The 23,612-nt window shown below is 37.6% G+C and overlaps 1 protein-coding gene across 1 annotated transcript in view; it reads right to left on the bottom strand.

The window, feature by feature from the left end:
- Positions 1 to 23,612, bottom strand: part of LOC121873428 (nephrin-like) — a 297,799-nt gene that overhangs the window by 64,047 nt on the left and 210,140 nt on the right. Inside the window, exon 9 of the mRNA XM_042377008.1 lies at positions 20,110 to 20,237. Within this exon, the coding sequence (XP_042232942.1) occupies positions 20,110 to 20,237 (128 nt within the window). The remainder of the gene's footprint in view (positions 1 to 20,109; positions 20,238 to 23,612) is intronic.

The following is a 23,612-nucleotide window of genomic DNA, read 5'->3' as shown; positions in this document are numbered from 1 at the left end:
ATAAGCCCAGCGACTCCCGACTGGCAATATGCCCCTCTAACTAGCATCAAAAAGGAGGGAATTACACCTGACCTTCATCCTTGACCTTCACCTTTGACCTTTGACCTTTGACCTTCACTCTTCTGACCTTCACCTTTGACCTTCACCTTTGACCTTCACCTTTGACCTTCATCTTTGACCTTCACCTTTGACCTTCTGACCTTGATCTAGTTTTCTAAGGTTAGTTAAAGTCGTTGAGTTGGTGATAGGGTAAATTATATTCGTTTCTGATTGAGTAGATTAAAAAATATGATGAACGATAGTGACTGATTGCTTTACCTCTCTTCCCTTCCTCTCTATCTACCCTTCCTCCTACCTTTTTTTCCTTTCCTCCTACTTTCCTTTTCCCTCTCACCCTTCAATCTCCTTCCCTCCCTTCCTACTACCATTCCTTCTCCTCTCCTTCCTCCCACCTTCTCCTCCTCTACTCCACCCACCCACCCCCTTCCTCCCCCACTTCCTCCCCCCTCACACCCCACGGCTCTTCACGAGGACAGGTAACAAGGTAGTGTCGAGACCAAACTCCCTCCCGTTTTCATTATTAACGAAGATTTTACCGAGATATTAACGAGTTGGTCGACAGTATTAAAAGCTAAACCAAACATCTATGCCCTTCCTTAATGGGTTAAAGTCGTTGTGTTTTATTATTGGTTTTAATTTTGTTTGACTTTTGCGGTTTGTCAAGGAGCGAAATAGTGAAATGGAGGTAAATTTTGAGTGTTTGGTGTTTGTTTACATGTATGTCTGTTGAAAATATCTTGACATTGACTTGATACACAATAGAAGTGGTTCCCAGGTGCTCGAGCTGTATAATTAGCAACAACTTCCAAGATTGTTTGGTATATTTTACAGAAATAGGAAATATAAGGAGAGAAGAATGCCCCTAATGGCGAAAATATATATAACTAAAATCTGACCTACATATGCAAATTGAGGAAATCATAAGATATAACAACTCTCATGTGTTGCAAAATTCATGTAAAACTTTGTAAAATATTAAGTGATGACCAGACCAAGTATATTACAGTTGGTTCACATGCAAATTGAAATAACTTTTGTATGACTAAAAAAAAAATTTATAAAAATAAAAACTATATTTGACAGAACTCTGCAAGATTTTTTTCAAGCCATTAACTTTTCGTAAGATTTTTTCAACTAATCTGTATTTCAATTAACATTTTGAGTAATCCACGAGACAGGTATTTTCAGGTAGGGTATAATTTATATTTATTTATATTACAGTTTATTCAACTAATTCTATTATTTTGATTTATTGGAAAACTATGTACTAAGGTGTATGTATGTATGTATGTATGTATGTATGTATGTATGTATGTATGTATGTATGTATGAAGCATCATTACACAACAAATAAGGAATCTTAGAAAAAATAGATCCTCATCGAGTGTCATAAACTGTCATAAATTGGTGACACTAGATAGATCAAGTGTCATAAACTGTCATAAATTGGTGACACTAGATAGATCAAGTGTCATAAACTGTCATAAATTGGTAGCACTAGATAGATCAAGTGTCATAAACTGTCATAAATTGGTAGCACTAGATAGATCGAGTGTCATAAACTGTCATAAATTGGTAGCACTAGATAGATCAAGTGTCATAAACTGTCATAAATTGGTGACACTAGATAGATCGAGTGTCATAAACTGTCATAAATTGGTAGCACTAGATAGATCAAGTGTCATAAACTGTCATAAATTGGTAGCACTAGATAGATCGAGTGTCATAAACTGTCATAAATTGGTAGCACTAGATAGATCGAGTGTCATAAACTGTCATAAATTGGTGACACTAGATAGATCGAGTGTCATAAACTGTCATAAATTGGTAGCACTAGATAGATCAAGTGTCATAAACTAGCAACACCCACAATAATGAAACTTACCATAAACTCCTGACACCAAGTAGAATAAGTGTCATAAACTAGCCAGCACTAAGGGTAATTGAGTGTGTCATAAACCGTGTCATAAACTCAGATAAGTGGGAGGTGTAATTGTGGCGTAAGAGCGAGTGGTGCAAGATGAAACAACAGTGTAGGAGAGAGGTAACAGTGTAGGAGAGAGATAACAGTGTATGAGAGAGATATCAGTGTAGGAGAGAGGTAACAGTGTAGGAGAGAGGTAGCAACAACAGGAAGACTTGTATGTAATGTAAGAATAATTCACTGGTTTTCTTTCCTGAGTTGTAAGCTTAAAACACGGGTGAATTTTGTGTTGTAAGCTTAATATACAGGAGAATTTTGTTTTAGAAGCTTAACATACAGGTGAATTTTGTGTTGAAAGCTTAATATACAGATGATTTTTGTATTGAAGCTTAATATACAAGTTGAATTTTGTAATGGAAGCTTAAAACACAGGTAAATATTGTGTTGGAAGCTTAAAACACAGGTAAATTTTAATAAGTTTTTTACATTTTCAACGACAGAAAACTTTGTTCCATTAGCACCTCCAATATTTGACAACACTTTTAATATTTTATTTACCTCAAACCAGAAGATTTTATTCACCCCCTCCCCCCACCCGTCGTTAAAACCTTCAAATAAAGACAATTTTAGTATGTATTAAACCTAAAACACAGACAATTTTTACATTAACATTAAAACAGAGATAAATTATTATGTAATGGATAATACTAAAGACTTACCCTAATTACTTTCTATTACTCATTGTCAATATAATTTGCCTCGTGTCACAAAAACGTCACAGTATATTGTCAAACGTTTTATGTATCTGTGTTTTTGCTGGATCAAAAAGGAAAATAAAATACTATCGTTATCCCATTTCCAAGGTCAGAGAGAGAGAGAAAGATTAAACCTATCTGTAAATCATTAAACTCGCTTGTAAACAATTAAATAACCCACCTGTAAATAATAAATCACACTCACCTGTAAACAATTAAATAAACTCACCCGGAAATGAGTAATTAAATGCACCTGAAAATAATTAACATAAAAATAAACCTTGAAAATCAAAACAAATACAGGGAAAAAATTGAAACAGAAATGACAAAGTGGATAATTGTCAGATAATGGGAATAACAGAAGGGAGAAATACGAGAAGGGAATGATGAAATATTAGAGAGAAAACGAAGAGAGTGTAACGAAAGGGGGAATGAGGAAGTAAAAGAGAATAAAGTAGAGAAGAGGCTTAAAGAGAGGGAGGATGAGAGAGAGAGAGAGAGAGATGACAGAGTGTAAATCGTAAATAAACACTGTGGAAGGGCTTGGAAAAGGGGATATGAAAATCACAGTAAGGAAGAAAAGGAAATGAGGAAAATCAAAGCGAAGGAAGGAGAGGAGATGTTGATAATGGGGTAAGAGGAAGAGGAAGAGGAAAGGAAGAGGAGGGGAGGAGTAAGGAAGAGGTAACTACAATACTTCAACCAAATGTTATGTTTCTGTTTTGCTATCAGTGTCATCAGCCTGTCTCACACCACTAATGCTGTGAGCTAAGGACATAACGAAGCTCAAGAGTGGTGTGAGTTTATTAGCATTATGGAGACCTTTATAACTAGTTGAACTTTAGGTTAAGTTTATGGTAGGTTTGGTAAAGGTTACGTTACGTTAGCTATTTGGGTCAAGTTGACTGCGCGTAAAAGTCTACGGGCACCACCACCCACGTTTCACTATGATGTCACCTGCGTGTGATAAAGTCTACGGACATCACCACCCATGTTTCACTAACTTTTCTCTCTCTCTCTCTCTCCCCTTCACACTAATAGAAACTCACACACAATTCTATATAACACGTAAATTCTCTCCCAGTCTGGCACCTATACCTGTAATTTTGCACATGTTGTTTCAGTTCGTCGTCTGTTTATTGCAGGTGTGCGTCTCTCGCCCCCTCATTGCCTCAGCATTTTTATTGTTGCCTTTCTCTGAAGTTCCTCTCATTCGTATTGTGATTGAGAGGTAAGAGATGCATAGGTCAGCTGGATGTAATGCAGGATAATGGCAGAATTAGAGAGAGAGGGGAGAGAGGGAGAGACAGACAGACAGAGACAGACAGACAGACAGACAGACAGACAGACAGTGACAAAGAAAGCGAGACAGAAAGCGCGAGAGAGGGAGAGAGAAAGAGAAAGTCAGACAGGTAGAGACAGGGAGAAAAAAAGACAAAAAGCCTGAAAAACCGAAAGAAAGAGAGAGACAGAGACCGAGAGAATGAGAGACATAACAAGAGAGACTAAGAGAGAGAGAGACACAATATGGAGGGGAGCTAACATGATGTAAAGAGATGGAATTTTTTATCTAGGCTATAACTTTTAAACGTGTATGTTTATCGAGTTGTACCACCGAGAAGGGTTGGAATGTTACCACCCTCCCCCACCCACACATCACCACCCCACACCATCCTCCCACACTACCACCCCACACCACTCCTATACCACCAACCCACACCCCACTTCCCCCACACCTACACTACCACCACCCCCCCCACAACACCACCATCACTATCGACACCACTCCCATACCATCTCCAGACCCCCACTCCACACCCCCTCCACCATTCCATCCCCCAACACCACCCCTGGACAATATTTCCCACACCACCACCACCACAACCCCCCACACACACACTAAAATGAGAAGCAAGAAATTCATATGAGTTCCAACATGACTTTTGTAAAGACTGAAAAGATGAAAGAAAAAAAAGAAAGAGAGAGAAAAAAAAAGAAAGAAGGAGAAAGTGAGGGAACGAACACGTAAAAGAAAGCTTCAAGTTTTCAAGGAAGCATTTTGACAACTTTTACAGATAAGTTGCCTGTGAAAGATATTGTGAGTTATGATCATTTGTGGAATACTGTTCTGATGTAAGAATAGACGTCATGATTGTTGGTGAATAGGCGTGGTTGGTGGAGGAATTTAAGAGAGATTAATTATTACGCCTGATGGGGTTTTTTTTGTGTGTGTGTGTTTTTTTATGAAGGGAAAGAGATGATGAGATTGTGATGACGGTGGTTATAACGTTGATGGTACCTGCTTCTTGTAGGGGGTGGATAGAGGTGTGTGAGAGGTGTGTGTGAGAGGTGTGTGTGAGGTGTGTGTGAGAGGTGTGTGAGAGGTGTCTGTGTGTGTGTGTGATGTGCGACGTGAGGGATTAACCTGGGGATTGGTGTCGATGGTATTGGAGTTTGTGTTAGTCTGACGTTATATTCACAGGTCAGAGATATGCAAACGAAAGGATTTAGCTACAAGGCCATAACTCTCTCTCTTGGCCTCCTTGGAATAGCTACGACATGACTTAGGGACGTACCAGCAACTGAAGGGAAAATAACACAAAGTAGAAAGTTAAAATGAAGTGATATTAGTAAGAAAAGACTCCTACCAAACTCCTCTCTGCTGAATACCATTGAGATACGTAAAGGTTATAAGAACAAATTCACCAAAGTTATCGAAGGAAACATGAAAGTTGTGTGGGAGACGAGGGAAGGATGAGACAGATGTGGATTTGGAATGGGTTTTGTGATGTTCCTAGACGCCCACGATTAACTTAACTCAAGATGACGAGAGAGGAGTGGGAGGGTAGGTGGGGGTGGAAGAAAGTTGTTTGTTTAATATTGTTTAGGTGATAAGACTGGTAGAGAGAGGGAAGTTCTCTGAGATTGTAGTTTGATGATTAGAAGAAAACGTCAATATAGGGACGGGGTTGTGGGGTGGAGGAAGGAAGAGTTTCTTGGAGGTTTAGAGGAGTGATGATGTATATTAGAACTGTCTCAAAAGCTAAAAACGGATGACATAAGAAAATATCCTACACTTTATGTATATTATAGACATCTTCACTTTCCAAAAACAATACAAAAATCAATAGATGAGAACACAGGAAGGACTAAAGTAACATGCTTTTGTTTTGTTTTTTTTAGAGAAAGAAAATTGGATTATCAAGGTCAAGATTAGCGATTCTGACAAATATTTATAGAATCACACCTCAGAATACACACAATAACAGCATCGGATGATTCAAAGCATGAATACTAACATTGTAGAACACTAAGGTAACCCAAAGGTGTTATCCAAATTACAGGGCATCGTATCGCGTGTTTGGAAACTGTTTTTAAACCGAATAAATATTACGTCTTTGGTATGTTAAGTGTCGTGTTTGTTGTCGTTGTATACTGCGAGGTTTACACTGTTACAGTTTTGTGTGTGGTTTTTTTTATCACATTAATGGTTCTTACAAGTAAACTAAATGTTCCCTGTTGGTTTCTGGAGTGAAAGATCAAACGGTAGAATTTAGGTGGAAGGGGGAAGGTGGGGGAGAGTGGGAAGGGGTGGAGGGTTGGTGGGTGAAGGGGGGGAAGGGGGAGGTAGGAGAGTGAGAAATGGTTAAAAAAAAAACTTCCAAGATTAACAGGTTCATGAACACTCACATAGACGTTCAGTGTTGAGGATTTCTGGTGAGCCAACAGTATAATCCCGACAGTAAGATAGATAGAGTAAGATACAATAGAGAAAGAATAAAGGAAGGAATGAAAAGGAGGTGAAGAAGATAATGAGATGATTAAAAAAAAACAGAAAAAACAGATATTTGAACGAGAGGATAAACACAAACAGAAAAAAACACATATTTGTATGAGAAGTTAAACAAAACAAAACAAAAACATGTATTTATAGAGTTGTATCTCAGTACAAACGACCGTGATTGACCGAGAGTTGTGACTGAACCCAAACTACACAATATATATACTAGTGAGACCAAACGTATAAGGTCAAAAAGAAACAATCTCCTGACCTCGTTTCATCTCTCTCTTGACCTCACTTTATCTCTCCCATGGTGGCACTTTATACACACACGACCTGACCTCCTACCTACCCCCTCACTCTGCCCACCTGTGTCAAGAGGCTACTGCTATCAAAAGTTGTGTGTGAAATGGTATTGTTGTGTAGTCTGTGTGGTGTGGTGTGGTGTGGGTGTGGTGTGGTGTGGTGTGGTGTGGTGTGGTATGGGTGTGGTGTGGTGTGGTGTGGGTGTGGTGTGGGTGTGATTTATGACTATCTACACAACACCGAAAAAAGAAAATCCCGGCACTATTAATTACATTTTCCGGCATTATATTTTTTTTTTACCCCAAATTCATTTTTTCACGCGAGACTTGACACCACGATGTTAAAGTGACATAGGCGTTATAATCAATAAATTTTAGATTAGGTAAAAAAAATGTGAAGGAAGGTTTAGTCAGTGGCTGGGAAAATTTACGTGACTTTTTTTTCCTACTGATGATCCCAAGGGTGGTGATGAGAGGAAGAGGGGAAGGGTTAGGGGGGGACTGGTGATGAGGTGGTGGTGAAGAGGAGGTGATGAGGTGGTGGTGAAGAGGAGGTGAAGAGGTGGTGATGAAGAGGAGGAGGAGGAGGAGGCGGTAGTGTTGAGGAGGAGGAGGAAATGGTGATGATGATGAGAAAATGGTGGTGAGGAAATGGTGGTGATGGTGATGAGGAGAAGGAAATGGTGATGATGGTGATGATAGAAGAAATCTCATAACTTGACCCGGAATTATTTACCATTATAATATCATATTCACCATTTTTTTTACAATATACAAAGCCACTACTCCCCCCCCCCCCGACACCCTAAAGTTTACCCACCTATAAACGCTAAATTTAAAACTCCTGGGATTACATAACAACTAAGTGTGTCTCGAACGACCTTACATGCACTCAGACAATCATAACATCCACAAGGTATTAGTTAAAGTTTCCTCGTAACGAAATGTTTATTGGCATTTTCTTCTATACTTTTAATTCTGCTTTGTCTGTCTGTCTGTCTGCCTGTCTTGCTGTCTGTCTCTCTGTCTCTTTATGGTAAAAACACGATACAAAGCAGTAAAGCACATATTTAACTTTATTTAATTTATTTTATGTAAGGTAAGGTAAGGTAAGGTAAGATTCAATTAGCCTACGTATGCAATGAATTGAAATATATTAAAAGATGATAATTACACACACACACACACACACACACACACACACACACACACACACACACACACACACACACACACACACTGTACACACAAATAACTACGGTAATCCACATAATACGTAAATTACTATCTGCGGTAATACAATGCTTTTACGGTTCATTAATATTTAAAACCTTGTGTATAACCAACCCTCATGCATATTTAAAACAGCCCTATGTGTTAAATCATGCCCAGACCTAATCCTACGTCAATAAAACCACAATCAATATTAACCTGTCCTACTTAATCTCACCCCAACGAACTAGGATTAGAGTCATTTGTCATAAACGAATTTTATCTGGAATGATTATCGTTTTAAAATCCAATCATTGTTAATCTTAGAGCAGAGATTGGTTTAAAGGAATCACATCAGAGCATAGATTGGTTTAAAGGAATCACATCAGAGCATAGATTGGTTTAAAGGAATCACATCAGAGCATAGATTGGTTTAAAGGAATCACATCAGAGCATAGATTGGTTTAAAGGAATCACATCAGAGCATAGATTGGTTTAAAGGAATCACATCAGAGCATAGATTGGTTTAAAGGAATCACATAAGACGGTGCTTCAATCACAAGGAAGATTACTGAGTTTTCCTGACAGATCAATTAAAGTAAAAGAGAAAAACGGGACAGAGAAACAGACACACAGATGAACAAAGAAGAGAGAGAAAAACTAAGAGAACAAAAGAGAAAAAGGGAAAGAAGACAAGAGAAAGAAAGCATACTATTGTCAAGACATCAGTTATGCGGCCTGCCAAACAACCCCGGGACCTTCACTTCTGCTGCCAATACAACACAAACAAAATATCCAGTGAAGGAAATTTACCCAGGGAAAAAAAATCACTTTACCTTGACCCATTTTTTCCCCTATATTTCCAACATATTTTCCCTGTTTATACGTAGATTTTTATATCCTGTTTTCTAGTTTTCTTATTAATTTCCCTCGATATTATTGCTCTGAAGTTTGTGTGGGAAATAACATAGACAGAGATAAAGGAGATTAAACTAGATATTAGAAATAACTCCATTATTTCTAAACATTTCTCCATGTAAAAAAATTCCACATACATATTTTTTTTTCCTCTCAACACACATTCTTTTCTACCACCCATCCTCACCCATCCTCACCCATCCTCACCCATCCTCACCCACCCACCTACCCACCCCTTCATTCGCTCCCACATAACTGTTTTCCCCCGCATACCTTACAAATCTCTCTCTCTCTCTCTCTCTCTCTCCTCCTACTTCCCTATGCCTTAGTCTTCACCCTATACCTCCCCCCTCCTCCCCACCACTCCCTAACACCAATAACTCCTCCCCTCCTCCTCCCTCCCTCCCTCCTCCTCCCTCCCTCCTCCACTCCTCCCTCACTCCTCCTCTATTGCTTTTAGCCTCGATAAAACTTTGAAAAAAGACATAGGTCTGAACACGAATAAAATATTTTACGACGAACCGAATAAAAACGTTTGGTCTTTTTATTCTGAGGGGGGAGGGAGGGAAGGGGGGAAAGGTATAGGGGAGCAAAGAGGAGGGGGGAGTAGAGGCTGAGAGGGGGGGAAGAGGGTGGTTTTATTTCCTATCATCTGGGAAAAAATTCTCTAACTAACGATTGAGTATTGGAAGAGGTTAACAAGAACAAGTTTGAGGTTAAAGAACATTTGGTCAATGTTTTGGGGAATACTTGAATTATTTTTATAGAGTCTTAGAGAGAATAAATGGTTAAGCTAGTCGTATAGGTCAGAGATTTCAAATATGTTTAAGTTAGTGTATTCTGTAAGGTGTTTTTTGTGTGTGTGTGTGTGTTTCAAATGGACTGGTTGAGACTGGCGGTCGGTAGTCTGGCGGATTATCGTCGAGGGAGACTTAAAATATGGGCGTGAGTCTACGGACGAAGCACAGTTTCATGCCGCCGTATTTATTTCACCGTGAATAGTGATTTTTAACCGTATTTTTATATTATTTGGATTAAGAAACACAATATTGTATAAACTGTGAATGAGAAATGTGTCTCACCTAAAAGATCATGAGAGATAAAATGAAATAACTCGGCAAAACAAAGATTATTTATCTTATTTGTAATATATTTTTCCTGAGTCTCTATCGCCCATTGGGGAAAAAATATCTCTGGGAAACAAACTCTTTTGACTAATGCACAGGAATGTTAGGATTTTTGTGAACCATTGTGACTGTGTCCTGGAATATTTGGTGTTGTAACATATTTCACTCAACTTTTATCTGATATTTCATCGTCTTTTTCTGTTGCCAGTAATAATAATAATATACCTGCACGCGACACAAGCCTAAGTGCTTATGTCAGAATTAAAGCCAGCTGGGAAATATATTTATGGTAGAGTAATCATCTAATGCCTGAACAAGCCCAGCGTTTACATTTAATATTTCATACATCATAAAGTGGAAAGACAACCTGCAGAAATAAATGCTTACTGTTCTGAAACGTGAATTCTACGGTAATAGGGCCTCTCTTATGACACGTAAAGATTAAAGCTTCCTATAACACTGGTGGAATGATCTTAATTATATAATATTCTTTGTTTCTTATAAAAAAAAATTAAGGTTAAAGCAACTATATAATTAAAATATTCACAGGTTTTGAGAACCATTTTCTTAAGAGCCTTTGCAGGGACGGTACTTTAAAATTTTAATTCACTAATACCATGTGACTTTGTTCAGTCTAGAAGGGACCCCGGTACACAAAGGGTTAATATGTGTTCTAATATGTTTCCAAGTAATCATTATTATTATTATATCCAACTTCCTTCAGAAATACTATAAGTCTTGGTCAACCAGAAGAAAATAAATTAATAAAACTGTCAAAATACCTTAGTTCCTTTTATTAATGAAGAACTGCACTCTTTAATAATACCTGCACTACGTCTTATACATAATATACATTACACATTAATTTAAACATTTCCTGATGCATCCTACGACCAGCTCTCTCAACACTGTTTGATCATTGAGCAGTTTGTTATTACTCAGGGACTTTAAATGCATCTCTCACCCACTCACCCATTAAATCTCCCAAGGACTCCAATTGCAATATTTTGGCCGCTCTGTTGTGAGGTGATCCCCTTTAATACTAGGTACAGTTGGGTCATACTGCTGGCGATATAATCTGATGTGTGATGATAACATGTAGGGGAGGGAAATGTAATTCTTGGAGTGTTCAATTTTCATGTACAGTCGCTTCCACTTACACCTGGTACAGTGACTGGTGTGTTTTTGTGAGATGTGGCAGCACTGTGTTTGTTTATCTAGCATCCTTAGTCTGGTTACTATTGTGAGGTTCCTTAGGGCCATTCTGGGAGTTTTAATACAATGTAAACAAACACAAAGTTGCCACATCTCACAAAACGCACCAGTCACTGTACCAGGTGTAACTGTAAGCGACTGTACCTGACACACCTACACGCCCACGTATTCTCATATTTAAATACATAAAATCAATGCCTTAAGCACCATTAGACACAACCAACCTGTACTAACACCACAAAACACAACTGTAATCATTTTCTTCCACATTACAAACACCGGTAAAAAATTAAGTTTACCCCCCCCCCCCCACCATAAACAAACTCACTAAATTTCTGGGTTAAATTTTTATCTTCAACTTCTGGTTAGAGTAATTATCCAACTGGGTAAAACTGTACAAGAGGTCGTTCATAATTCCACAACTTGTGACCTGGAGAGTTACAACACTATATTTGTTTGTTCATACAGCTGGTGTTGTACCATTGACCATTAACAACCATTGACCATTAACAACCACTGACCATTAACAACCATTGACCATTAACAACCACTGACCATTAACAACCACTGACCATTAACAACCACTGAATATAACAACCACTGACCATTAACAACCCCTGACTATAACAACCACTGACCATTAACAACCATTAACCATTAACAACCACTGACCATTAACAACCACTGACCATTAACAACCACTGACCATTAACAACCACTGACCATTAACAACCACTGACCATTAACAACCACTGACCATTAACAACCACTGACCATTAACAACCATTGACCATTAACAACCATTGACCTACAACAACGTATAAGTAAACACACTAATCATCATCATTTCTCAGGTGTCACAGGTAAAATTGCCTATTCTACCAACACCTTTATTCTGAGTCGAGAAATCCCCAACCAAAGCACACGACTGTTTCCTCCTGGGGGAATGCTCATTTACTATCCATGCTCCACCCATGCTCAGCCACACCAACAGGCTGAAGAAAACACGACAGAAATCCCACCTGCAGAGAACAGCGACAATAAACTCCAGAAATAACCAACAGGTAATAATTGTTTGTGTTTTAAGTGAGGTAAATACAAAGTTAATTTACCTGTTTTAAATTACGTAAATCTAGTGTTATCTCACCTGTCCTAAATGAGGTAAATATAATATTATCTCACCTATAATTCCTACTTGGTATTATATAAATATCCACAATTAATAATACTTCCATGTTATTTGTATAATTGTATCAAATTTTAAAGTACAATTTTCTTGTAACTAAAATTAAATTAAGATAATAAAAAAAATTTAGTTGTTTTATTTACATCTCGTTTTAGTAACTCTAATATAGTGTTACATTTTGAACAAGTAGGTTAGGTTAGATTAGGTTAGGTTAGGTTAGGTTAGGTTAGGTTAGGTTAGGTTAGGAAAGTCATGGTAACTGTTATATCGTGAAACTCTGACAATAAATGGTGGGTTTGTTTTCTCTGTCTCTCTATTTATCTCTATTTATCTCTCACTCATATGTTTTCTTCTTCCTCTAACTTATTTAATCTTCTTTAATCTCTCTCTCTCTCTCTCTCTCTCTCTCTCTCTCTCTCTCTCTCTCTCTCTCTCTCTCTCCCACACTATTCCATTGGTAATCATAATAAATACGGCTCCAATTTCCTCCCACGTGGTAAAACGACTTAAGTAAGTGTGTTGAACAGGAAGCTAGACCCGTGGCAGCCTAGAATAACTATTTTCTCCATTATCATCCTTCTGTTATCATTCTTCCCTGTTATCATCCATGTCTGTTATCATCATTCTCTATTATGCATTAATATAGAACAGGATTTTTGGGAGGGAGGGAAATATGGTTAATTTTGGGAGGTTTTATTAATATATATCTCGGGGACTCAGAACCTTGGCTCCTGGGTACAACAGTCCGAAACGATAACTAAAACAACAACTCGTTAAAACTTGTGTTGCTGGTTGGTGCTACTTGTTATCCTAGATGTGTTAACGACGTACAGCCTGAGTCTATAAGGGTACAAGTCATGCTAACACACGTACACGCTCATACATACATACATACATACATACATACATACATACATACATACATACATACATACATACATAACATACATACATAAACATGAAAAAGTAGTCCACCTTGATTTTGTTAACGAAAGGTCAAAGGTCAAGGTTATTATAGGAGCTTATTATAAAAAAAGGGTTAATTAATGTTACAATTTTTCATTCATGTCAGGTCCCCCCTCTGGCCACACACAGAAAACTTGAGCTACACACAACGACAAAACTCCCGTACCTTGAAAATCTTGGCAACCATATTAGGTTCAGATGTTGTGTTTTATAGATAATATTTTTAATCACTGAACGAAACTACAGTAAAGGAGAGGACATAGTTGTTCTATCTCAAGAGAATTTGGTCTTTCACACATGATAACAGCCATCATCCGCTCATAATTACTTGCTTGTGAAATATTTGTTGAGTGAAAAGAAAATACCCTCTGGATATATGAAGGAGGAACTGCTCTGGTGGGTGTATGATGAGAATACTTAGGAAAATGTCGTACTTCTCTGGGTTACTACTCTTGTAAGTGTCTGCGGTTACACTCCACAGGCACCAGATTAAATGGAAAAATCTCTCCCTGAACGATACTTCGGCATAAACAGCGATTGCCAGAATTTGAGTAACCCAGATGGCCATGGCGAGGAAACTGGGAAACTAAACTTGGTTGGGGGGGGGAGGGAGGGAGGAAATTGGTGTTTTATGGACTTGTTTCCTTGTTTTCCAGCGATGCAGACCTCAGCAGCTGCCTGGGTAATGAACCACTATTCTCTACCACCACATACGACTACGACTACCACACACGACCACACATAACCACCACACACACGACCCACACACCACCACACATTTCTTAAGTATATCCTATGACCGTAAAAAATCTCCACAAAAGTTTCAAAGTCAAGATATTCCTGGATAAAAATATACGAGCGAAGCAAATTTTTTTGTTTTTTAAAGTCAATATTACATTAAATATTCAGGATACAACTTAAGGCAACTACACAGCCATATTAAGTCTTGGTATAAGGTCGGAAACTGTATATATATAGAGAGAGAGAAACTACGTCACGAAATACGAGAGAGAGAGAGAGAGAGAGAAGCCTGATAACTCTCCTGCGCTTCACCAGAGAGCAAAACACAACACCTCTGACTGTTCTCTCTGCCTTATAGACCACCGAGAGAGGAAACTACTGCAGGTGGGAACAGAATATCGTGTGGGACTCATCGACTCTACTTAATGTAAACTTGGTTAATAGAACGTGTATATATGGCTAATAGAGTCACTCATGGGTAATAATGGGGGTGAATGGGTCTTTCAAAACGGGGGTAAGTCTCTTTAAATGAATTTGTACCAAGTAAAACGCAGGTGGTGAACAATGCCTAATTGGTTTGGTTAGGAAGGTAGAGTCTCCTGTCACGAAATATAATACTTAAGAAACTTATTTTATATTTTGTAAGTAAAGACATGGAGAGACTTCAATTAAGTACCTGAAAATATCTAAACCAGGATATGTCGCTTAATTATAGACTGAAAATACCGCCACTACTACTACTACAACTGCTAATGATAATAATAATAATGGTACAAACATTAACAATTACAATAATAATAATAATAATAATTATAACAATAACAACAATAATAACACCAACAAGGAGGGAGCCAACACCCCCCCTGAGGAACACCACCACCCGGCCACTGACCCAGGACCCACTTGCTCCAAAATCTAATCATTTATATCCCGTGAACATTCTGCCACTCTGTCCAATTTAATCACAATGTTCCCGCCCGCTTATATGATCCTGTGTTCACACACACACACACACACGGCAGAAGCAAGGTCAGGTTAGGAAGCAATTTCACAAACTGGACTAAATGATTAAATGACTTCCAGTTTATAAAGTGAGCAATTTTACAAACGGGGTATAACGTTGTTGTTATTATTATTATTATTATTATTATTATATTATATATATATATATATATATATATATATATATATATATATATATATATATATATATATATATATATATATATATATATATATATATATATATATATCTTGATAAAATCACACGGGAAAATGGAAACAACGGAGTACCTTAGCTTTCGTCTTTATTCAAGACATCTTCAGAGGCAACTAGATTACATGGACAGAGAGAGGCTTAAATATACAGGGTGACCTAAAAACATGAGGTCAGGTCATAATGATGACATCCACTAATCCCCACACCAACACAACCGTAGAGGAGCTTAAGAGAAGGGTGGTGACGTGACTAGACAGGTCAGGTCAGAAAAAAGGGACCCACAAAATAACTGTCATACATCAAGATCAAAGGTTTTCAAAGCAGTTTTAACCTTGGGCCACTGACAAATAAATTTATGTAACATATTATCAGTTTTGAACTGACCATCACTAAGGTTTATTGATTTTAATTCCTTAATCAAACTAGCTTCAACCAGAAGTCTTTCTGTGACACAAGATGATTTGAATACTTCTAAGCTTTTTTCCCAAGCAATGGGGTGATTATTATTCCTAACATGAACGAACAAGGCACTGCTTTCAGATGCAGTTCTGATATTATACTTATGTTGTTTGATTCTGAGCTGCAGTGTTTTTCCTGTCTGACCTACATAATTACAATTACATTGGCTACATGGAATACAATAAACACTTCCATTTACATTCAAACTTGGGCTATTCCTTATTAACATATTGGTAATGGTTGAGTCATACTTGAAAACAACATTAATATTTAGAAGCTTGAGGGACCGAACTAAAGGGACAAATTCATCACGATAGGGCAGAGTCAAAATATTCTTAAGTGTAGGAACTTGTCTGGTTACAGAGGAATGAAAGGATTTTTTAGCCCTTTTAAAGCAACGATCAACAAACACAGAAGGGTACCCAAGTTTCTGTGCAATAGAACGAATGTGTTTAAATTCGTCGTCAATAAATTCAGAGTCACAAATACGCAGACATCGTAGGAACATAGCAGAAAAAACTGACATTTTGGTAGACTCAAGGTGATTGGATAAAAAGTGAATGAAACTGTCTACCTGTGTGGGCTTTCTATATACCTTAAATTTATAGTTTTGGCCATTTCTCATGATAAGCATATCAAGAAATGGAAGGGATTCACTTATTTCTCTTTCAATTTTGAATGTGATACTAGGGACAATATTATTAAGCTTGTCTAAAAATTCCAAAGGGTCACTGTTTTTAGGCCAAAGACAAAGAACATCATCTACATATCTATACCAAGGAGGAATACAGTCCACTACATTGGGAAGTAATCTAGACTCAAAGAACTCCATATAAATACAGGCTAGAGGAGCAGAAAGACAATTACCCATGCTCATGCCAAATACTTGCTTGTAGAACTTCCCATTTGCACTAAACACATTGTCAGTTACGCATAACTCTATCAATTTCAGGAAAGTATCGTGTTCAATAGTTAAATCTAGCAGTTGTAATTTATCTTTAAGAAATGAAAGTAAGTCTTTCACAGGTACTCTAGTGAACAGTGAATTTACATCAAAACTTATTAATTCGCAAGGTTCGTTGTGTTTCTTGAGTTTATCAATTAAATCACTGCTATTGCGTATATGTGAATTAGATATTTGGCCTGTAAGAGGGGATATCATCTTTACCAGCCACTTGGATAATTTGTAAGTAACAGAACCCACAGAACTCACGATAGGACGTAATGGATTATTAAGCTTGTGTGTTTTGATCAATCCATACATATAAGGTAAAGTGGGATTGATTTGAGAGAGCTGTTTAGTGAGATCGGGGTTCTTTTTCAATAACATCTTCATTTTGGAATTAGATAACTTATTAATATTTTCCAGGGGATCTTTCGTAAGCTCACAATACGTGCTTTCATCACTAAGTAATGAATTCATCTTATCATTGTAGTCACTTTTATCCAAGATAACAATAGCATTAGACTTATCAGCCTTGGTAATATGGATATTCTTATTTCTTTTCAAGTTTATCAAGGCTGTTTCAAATCTTTTTGGAATGTTTGAAGAAAATTTCTTATTTAAAACACTATGTATACAACCTTTAGCTATGGAAATATCTTCATTTGTAACATCAGACGACTTCATCTTTTCCAGGTTGATTAAACCTTTAGCAATAGTAAGCGGATTAACGCACCGTTGAGTGATAGAAAACTTCCTACCAAAACCAAGAACAAGTTTCTCATTTGTCTGTAGATCATAAGATGATAAGTTTATGAACAAATTTGGATCACTCAATATGGTCCAGTAACTCTCGTCAAACAGAGCATTTAATTTGGCATTTAACCTTCTTTTTTGGGCTTTGTCAGTTTCACTAAGAAGTTGATATACAAAATCACGAATGGTGTGCCACTTATCAACACAAATACTGTTTTGCATAAGTATTTTACACTGAGCACTGTGCTTGAAGGCTAATTTCACACTATCACTTGAACTCTTGATAAGGGAATCTAGCAACACCTTATCCAACTCAGAGGATGCTTGATTGTCCAGATTTCTTAGTCTACTTGGAAGACAGGACTTGGGAACAATTTTATCATCTCTGCAATCTTTCAAAAACTTCAACTTGTTTTTGAGACTATGAGCCTTCAGCAAACTCTTCTTGTAGTTGCGGTAGATGGGGCGAAGATGAGGATGTTGTTGACAGATTAAGGACACAGCGTAAGAGAGACGTGTAAGTTCCATATTTCATGTAAATCCACAATGAAAACGTGGATAAGATAAATCTTGATAAAATCACACGGGAAAATGGAAACAACGGAGTACCTTAGCTTTCGTCTTTATTCAAGACATCTTCAGAGGCAACTAGATTAAATGGACAGAGAGAGGCTTAAATATACAGGGTGACCTAAAAACATGAGGTCAGGTCATAATGATGACATCCACTAATCCCCACACCAACACAACCGTAGAGGAGCTTAAGAGAAGGGGGGTGACGTGACTAGACAGGTCAGGTCAGAAAAAAGGGACCCACAAAATAACTGTCATACATCAAGATCAAAGGTTTTCAAAGCAGTTTTAACCTTGGGCCACTGACAAATAAATTTGACTCTGCCCTATCGTGATGAATTTGTCCCTTTAGTTCACAGTCCTCAAGCTTCTAAATATTAATGTTGTTTTCAAGTATGACTCAACCATTACCAATATGTTAATAAGGAATAGCCCAAGTTTGAATGTAAATGGAAGTGTTTATTGTATTCCATGTAGCAAATGTAATTGTAATTATGTAGGTCAGACAGGAAAAACACTGCAGCTCAGAATCAAACAACATAAGTATAATATCAGAACTGCATCTGAAAGCAGTGCCTTGTTCGTTCATGTTAGGAATAATAATCACCCCGTTGCTTGGGAAAAAAGCTTAGAAGTATTCAAATCATCTTGTGTCACAGAAAGACTTCTGGTTGAAGCTAGTTTGATTAAGGAATTAAAATCAATAAACCTTAGTGATGGTCAGTTCAAAACTGATAATATGTTACATAAATTTATTTGTCAGTGGCCCAAGGTTAAAAATGCTTTGAAAACCTTTGATCTTGATGTATGACAGTTATTTTGTGGGTCCCTTTTTTCTCACCTGACCTGGCTAGTCACGTCACCACCCTTCTCTTAAGCTCCTCTACGTGTGTGTTGGTGTGGGGATTAGTGGATGTCATCATTATGACCTGACCTCATGTTTTTAGGTCACCCTGTATATTTAAGCCTCTCTCTGTCCATGTAATCCAGTTGCCTCTGAAGATGTCTTGAATAAAGACGAAAGCTAAGGTACTCCGTTGTTTCCATTTTCCCGTGTGATTTTATCAAGATTTATCTTATCCAAGTTTTCATTGTGGATTTACATGAAATATATATATATATATATATATATATATATATATATATATATCTTGATAAAATCACATGATCCATTTATACCTGGTAAACATGTAATTTAGCTTATGCCATTAATAATTCTCTTTTTTCTTCAGGTTTTCACTAAAACGTTTGTTTAAATGCATAGAATGCAAATCCAGCGAGAGCACGAGAAAAAATGACTCATGAATTACTTATGAAGCGGCAAGTAGGCCATGGCCTGTGTGCCTCCGACGCCTGGGCGAGTTGACACAAAACAACACTTAAATCAGACGGATATTAACATGAACAGAGACGAGTTACTGAGCTGGAGAATACACTGTTCGGTGGTCCCTTCCTGCTGAAATAATACAGAGTTCAGTCTATTAACTAAGTGAACATAAAAACAAAAAATTAACATAACGACCACGACTAAGAGCTTCGGTCCCTGACGTAACACATCTAATGAACCAACAACACAGACAGAGCACAAAACACTGTGTCTAACTTAACAAGGAAACACACACTAACACACAAGACATACGGCTACTCAACAACAGAATAAAACACATTCCCAAGTATCCAAGAAGCCATGAATCAACAATAAATAAGACACAGACAGACATACCACCATACACTATCAATCCACTTACAATTACTATAAATAAAACAAATCAATCACACATCAACGATTTTCTAATATTAAATAAAAACAAAATTAACCCCCTGAAAAAATCACAAACTCACAAAAAAATATAAATAAACTACGAAACATCAATACAACACCATCCCTGCAACACCATCCCTGCAACACCATCCCTGCAACACCATCCCTGCAACACCAATAAGAGAAAAACAAAAGACAAACACTTACGTCACGATACCACGAGATCTTGTAGGTAGGAGGGTTGGAATCCACGTTACAATTGAAGTAAACATCCTCTCCCTCCTTCACCACTGACAACACGCCTCGACCCAGCTCCATCGTGGCTACAGGTGGGTCTGTTGGGGGGTAAAAAGGAGCCAGGTAATTAATGCTGATTGTAGGTTAATTATATCATTGCTGGACAGGTAAGGTGAATTAAAGGTGATTTATCAATATTTGTTTTTTTTGTGGTTGGGATTAATTCTTTATACTTTAAATTGTACTCTATATTGACACTTTAAAACTGTACTCTTATTGGTACTCTAACACTTTATATTGTACTCTATAACAACAACTCAGCATCAATATTTTAAACCCTGTATAAAACACGTAAAATCTACTTATAAATTATAACTTTACAAAACAATAACATGATATAATAATCCATTTACTAAAGCACTCTGGTCAAATATATCCCTTTGTTGTTAACCGGATTTCAATTTCCTGTATACAATGCTCATTCCCAAGAGTTACCCCTAGTTTGTTTTTTCCTACATATAAAAATATATATCAGAATAAATGGGAAAAAATGGGAAAAATGTCACTTGTCATCTTTACTCACCGATACTCCCTCACTTAAGCCAAGGGAAAAAATAATTATGAAAAAAATAATAATAATAAAAATAAAAATAATATAAAAAATTATAAAATAAAATAATAATAAAAAATTAATAAAAAATAAATAACAATAATATGAAAATAAAAATACTGTTCTAGATCAAGTATATAATAATGTCTTTCTTAACATATAGTTTTTTTTTTTTAATGTTTATACCTGAAGAGTGATATCTCCTTTACCTGTTCTCTGTCATGTTGAGGGGTAAAAGGTTAGGTTAGGTTAGGTTAGGTTAGGTTAGGTTAGGTTTATTATTATTATTAACCCCACTCGACCCAAACCACCTCCATCTCCCTTACGAACTTCTAAAACAAAACAAATCCTACAAAAAAATAGTATTCCTAAAGCGATAAAAACTTGAACTAAATTTAACTTTCTTTGCAATCTGGAGGTTATTAGTGACAATGGTTGTTAATTGGATTTGTTTTAACCCCCCCCCCCCCTGTTGCTGTTAGGTACGTGAACTTTGTCTTAGTGGCTAGTATATAGCTTACTAGGTACACCACACACCTGTCAGTATATACCAGGTACGCTACATACCTGTCAGTATATACACCACCCTCCTGCCAGTATATACACCACACACCTGTCAGTATATACCAGGTACATCACACACCTGTCAGTATATATACCAGGTACACCAATAATAACCTGTCAGTATATACACCACCCTCCCTGCCAGTATATATATACCACACACCCGTCATTATATACTAGGTACACCACACACCTGTCAGTATATGTCAGACACCACACCTGTCAGTCAGAACCACTAGTCTAGGAGGAAGGAGGTTTCCTGTCAGGGAGGTTTAACATTCATCTCCATGTACCTAAAGTCACTTGGTAGAAGGAGGAACCCTGTAGTCAAGCTTCTGTCGTCCCTCCTACAGTAGGTGCCTCTCACTCCGCAGCAGTAGATTAAGGATTATGCCTCTATAACACCACACCATTTGTACAGCGTCGGGGAGGGAGGGGATGGGGGATGGGAGGATTCCTTTGCCATATTCTCCTTCATTGAAAGTTAAAATGAGCGAGATTGGCGATATATTGAACACTGATCCTTCTTCTACTCGACCACTTTCACAGATGGGTTGACTAGGGGAGCATCGGATGTGAACCAGGGAAGCTTAAGGAAAGGAGAAAGACTCGTAGACATAGAGAGAGAGAGAGGAAGGTGAGTCCTTCCAGCCATATCCTTCACATATCTCACAGGAATTGGAAAGTCAAGGAAAAAAGAACCGTATCAATCAGAGGTAACGTGTAGAGGAGTCGTCTGCCCCATATCCCTTTAACCTCTTGTGACGGATGGTAGAGATCCGCCCTTGTCATAAATCTCACACAAGGAAGAGTCGCTAGATTAGAGACTCCCTCCCCTTCAAACTCTCCTTGGGGACCTACACACACACACACACACACACACACACACACACACACACACACACACACACACACACACACACACACACACACACACACACACACACACACACACACTCTCTCTCTCCATCACACACACACACATGTTAGTTGGCGTCTACCCCTCCTTCCCTTTCTTCTCCTTTCTCCCCATCCTCTCCCTTCCCTATCCCTCTTCTTCCTGGTAAGTACTTTATAGCCCATATGAAGTCTCTCACTTAGCCTCAGCTCTTAAGGTTATACTCCACAACACACCACCACAAACTCCACTCCTACTCCCCCACCACTCTACCGACCTCTCCTTCTCGTACTCCGATATGGACGAGCCACACAGCGCTGCCTTTGATATATGATAGAGTTTTCTGATGGAACAGGGTATATACACTACTGCTCTCAGGTCATCTCACATTCATGTTTAATCCTATTTTCTTTTCCACCTCTCACATGACCCCTCCACAACAGAGCATTTTATCCAGAGTACTGTCACCCTCACCCCCCTCCTCTACCCTCACCCCCCCCCCCATTCCTTCCTCTATTTTTGGGACTGTCCTTCAGAGCCAAACATTCCCAGAAGTTGCAGTCCTCCTTGTAACAAACGTTGCACCCTTACGTAGCAAACAGCCAAGTGGACACGTTACAGCGACCCTTCACTAATGTTGTTCATAAATAAGGATTATGTTAATGAGATTCCAAGGCCAGATACGAGTCACTTACCTGTAGACTAATTAAAAAAAAACAATAACGTTATCGACACACACCTAGAAACGTACCTGTATGAACGTTTGTGTGTCAGACCCTCAAGAGGATTTACCAGTAATGCTGAAGAAGATATTGAGAAGGTGGGACTAGCCTAATTGAATAAAGATTAAATTGATCTTATTTTCTGCAAGACTGGACTCACATTTCAAGATGCATAGGTACTGAACCATTATACTGTTGGCAATGATTACTAATAGCGGGGGAAAGTTGAGCATTATAGTATATTTCAGGATAAAACTTAAATAAAAAAAACTATTTCAATTTAGAACTTTTTAAAACTTTTACTTCTGGTTAAAAGTTTAGCCATAGAAGTGATTTAATGTAAGTAAACTTTTGAATCCCAGAAACAGATTTAAAGTTAATTGCACATTTAAGACAAGATATTAGAGATAGCTTCCTTCCTTTCTCTCACAGAAACTAACAAAAAATATCGGATGCATTATATAACTAAACCCAAAATAAAAAAAAAAATATATACCAAAAGATTCAGATAAAATAAATATATGAGACCTAACCTAACCTAACCTAACCTAACCTAACATTAACCTAACCTCACCTAACCTAACCTAACCTAACCTAACCTAACCTAACCTAACCTAACCTAACCATAGACAATGAATTATTTTCTCAAGCTAATAATTATAAGAAAAAAATATATTAC

This window comes from Homarus americanus, unplaced genomic scaffold (assembly GCF_018991925.1).
Source record: "Homarus americanus isolate GMGI-L3 unplaced genomic scaffold, GMGI_Hamer_2.0 scaffold34739, whole genome shotgun sequence".
NCBI classification, from domain to species: Eukaryota; Metazoa; Arthropoda; class Malacostraca; order Decapoda; family Nephropidae; genus Homarus; species Homarus americanus.
This window is presented reverse-complemented; position numbering and strand designations above follow the sequence as displayed.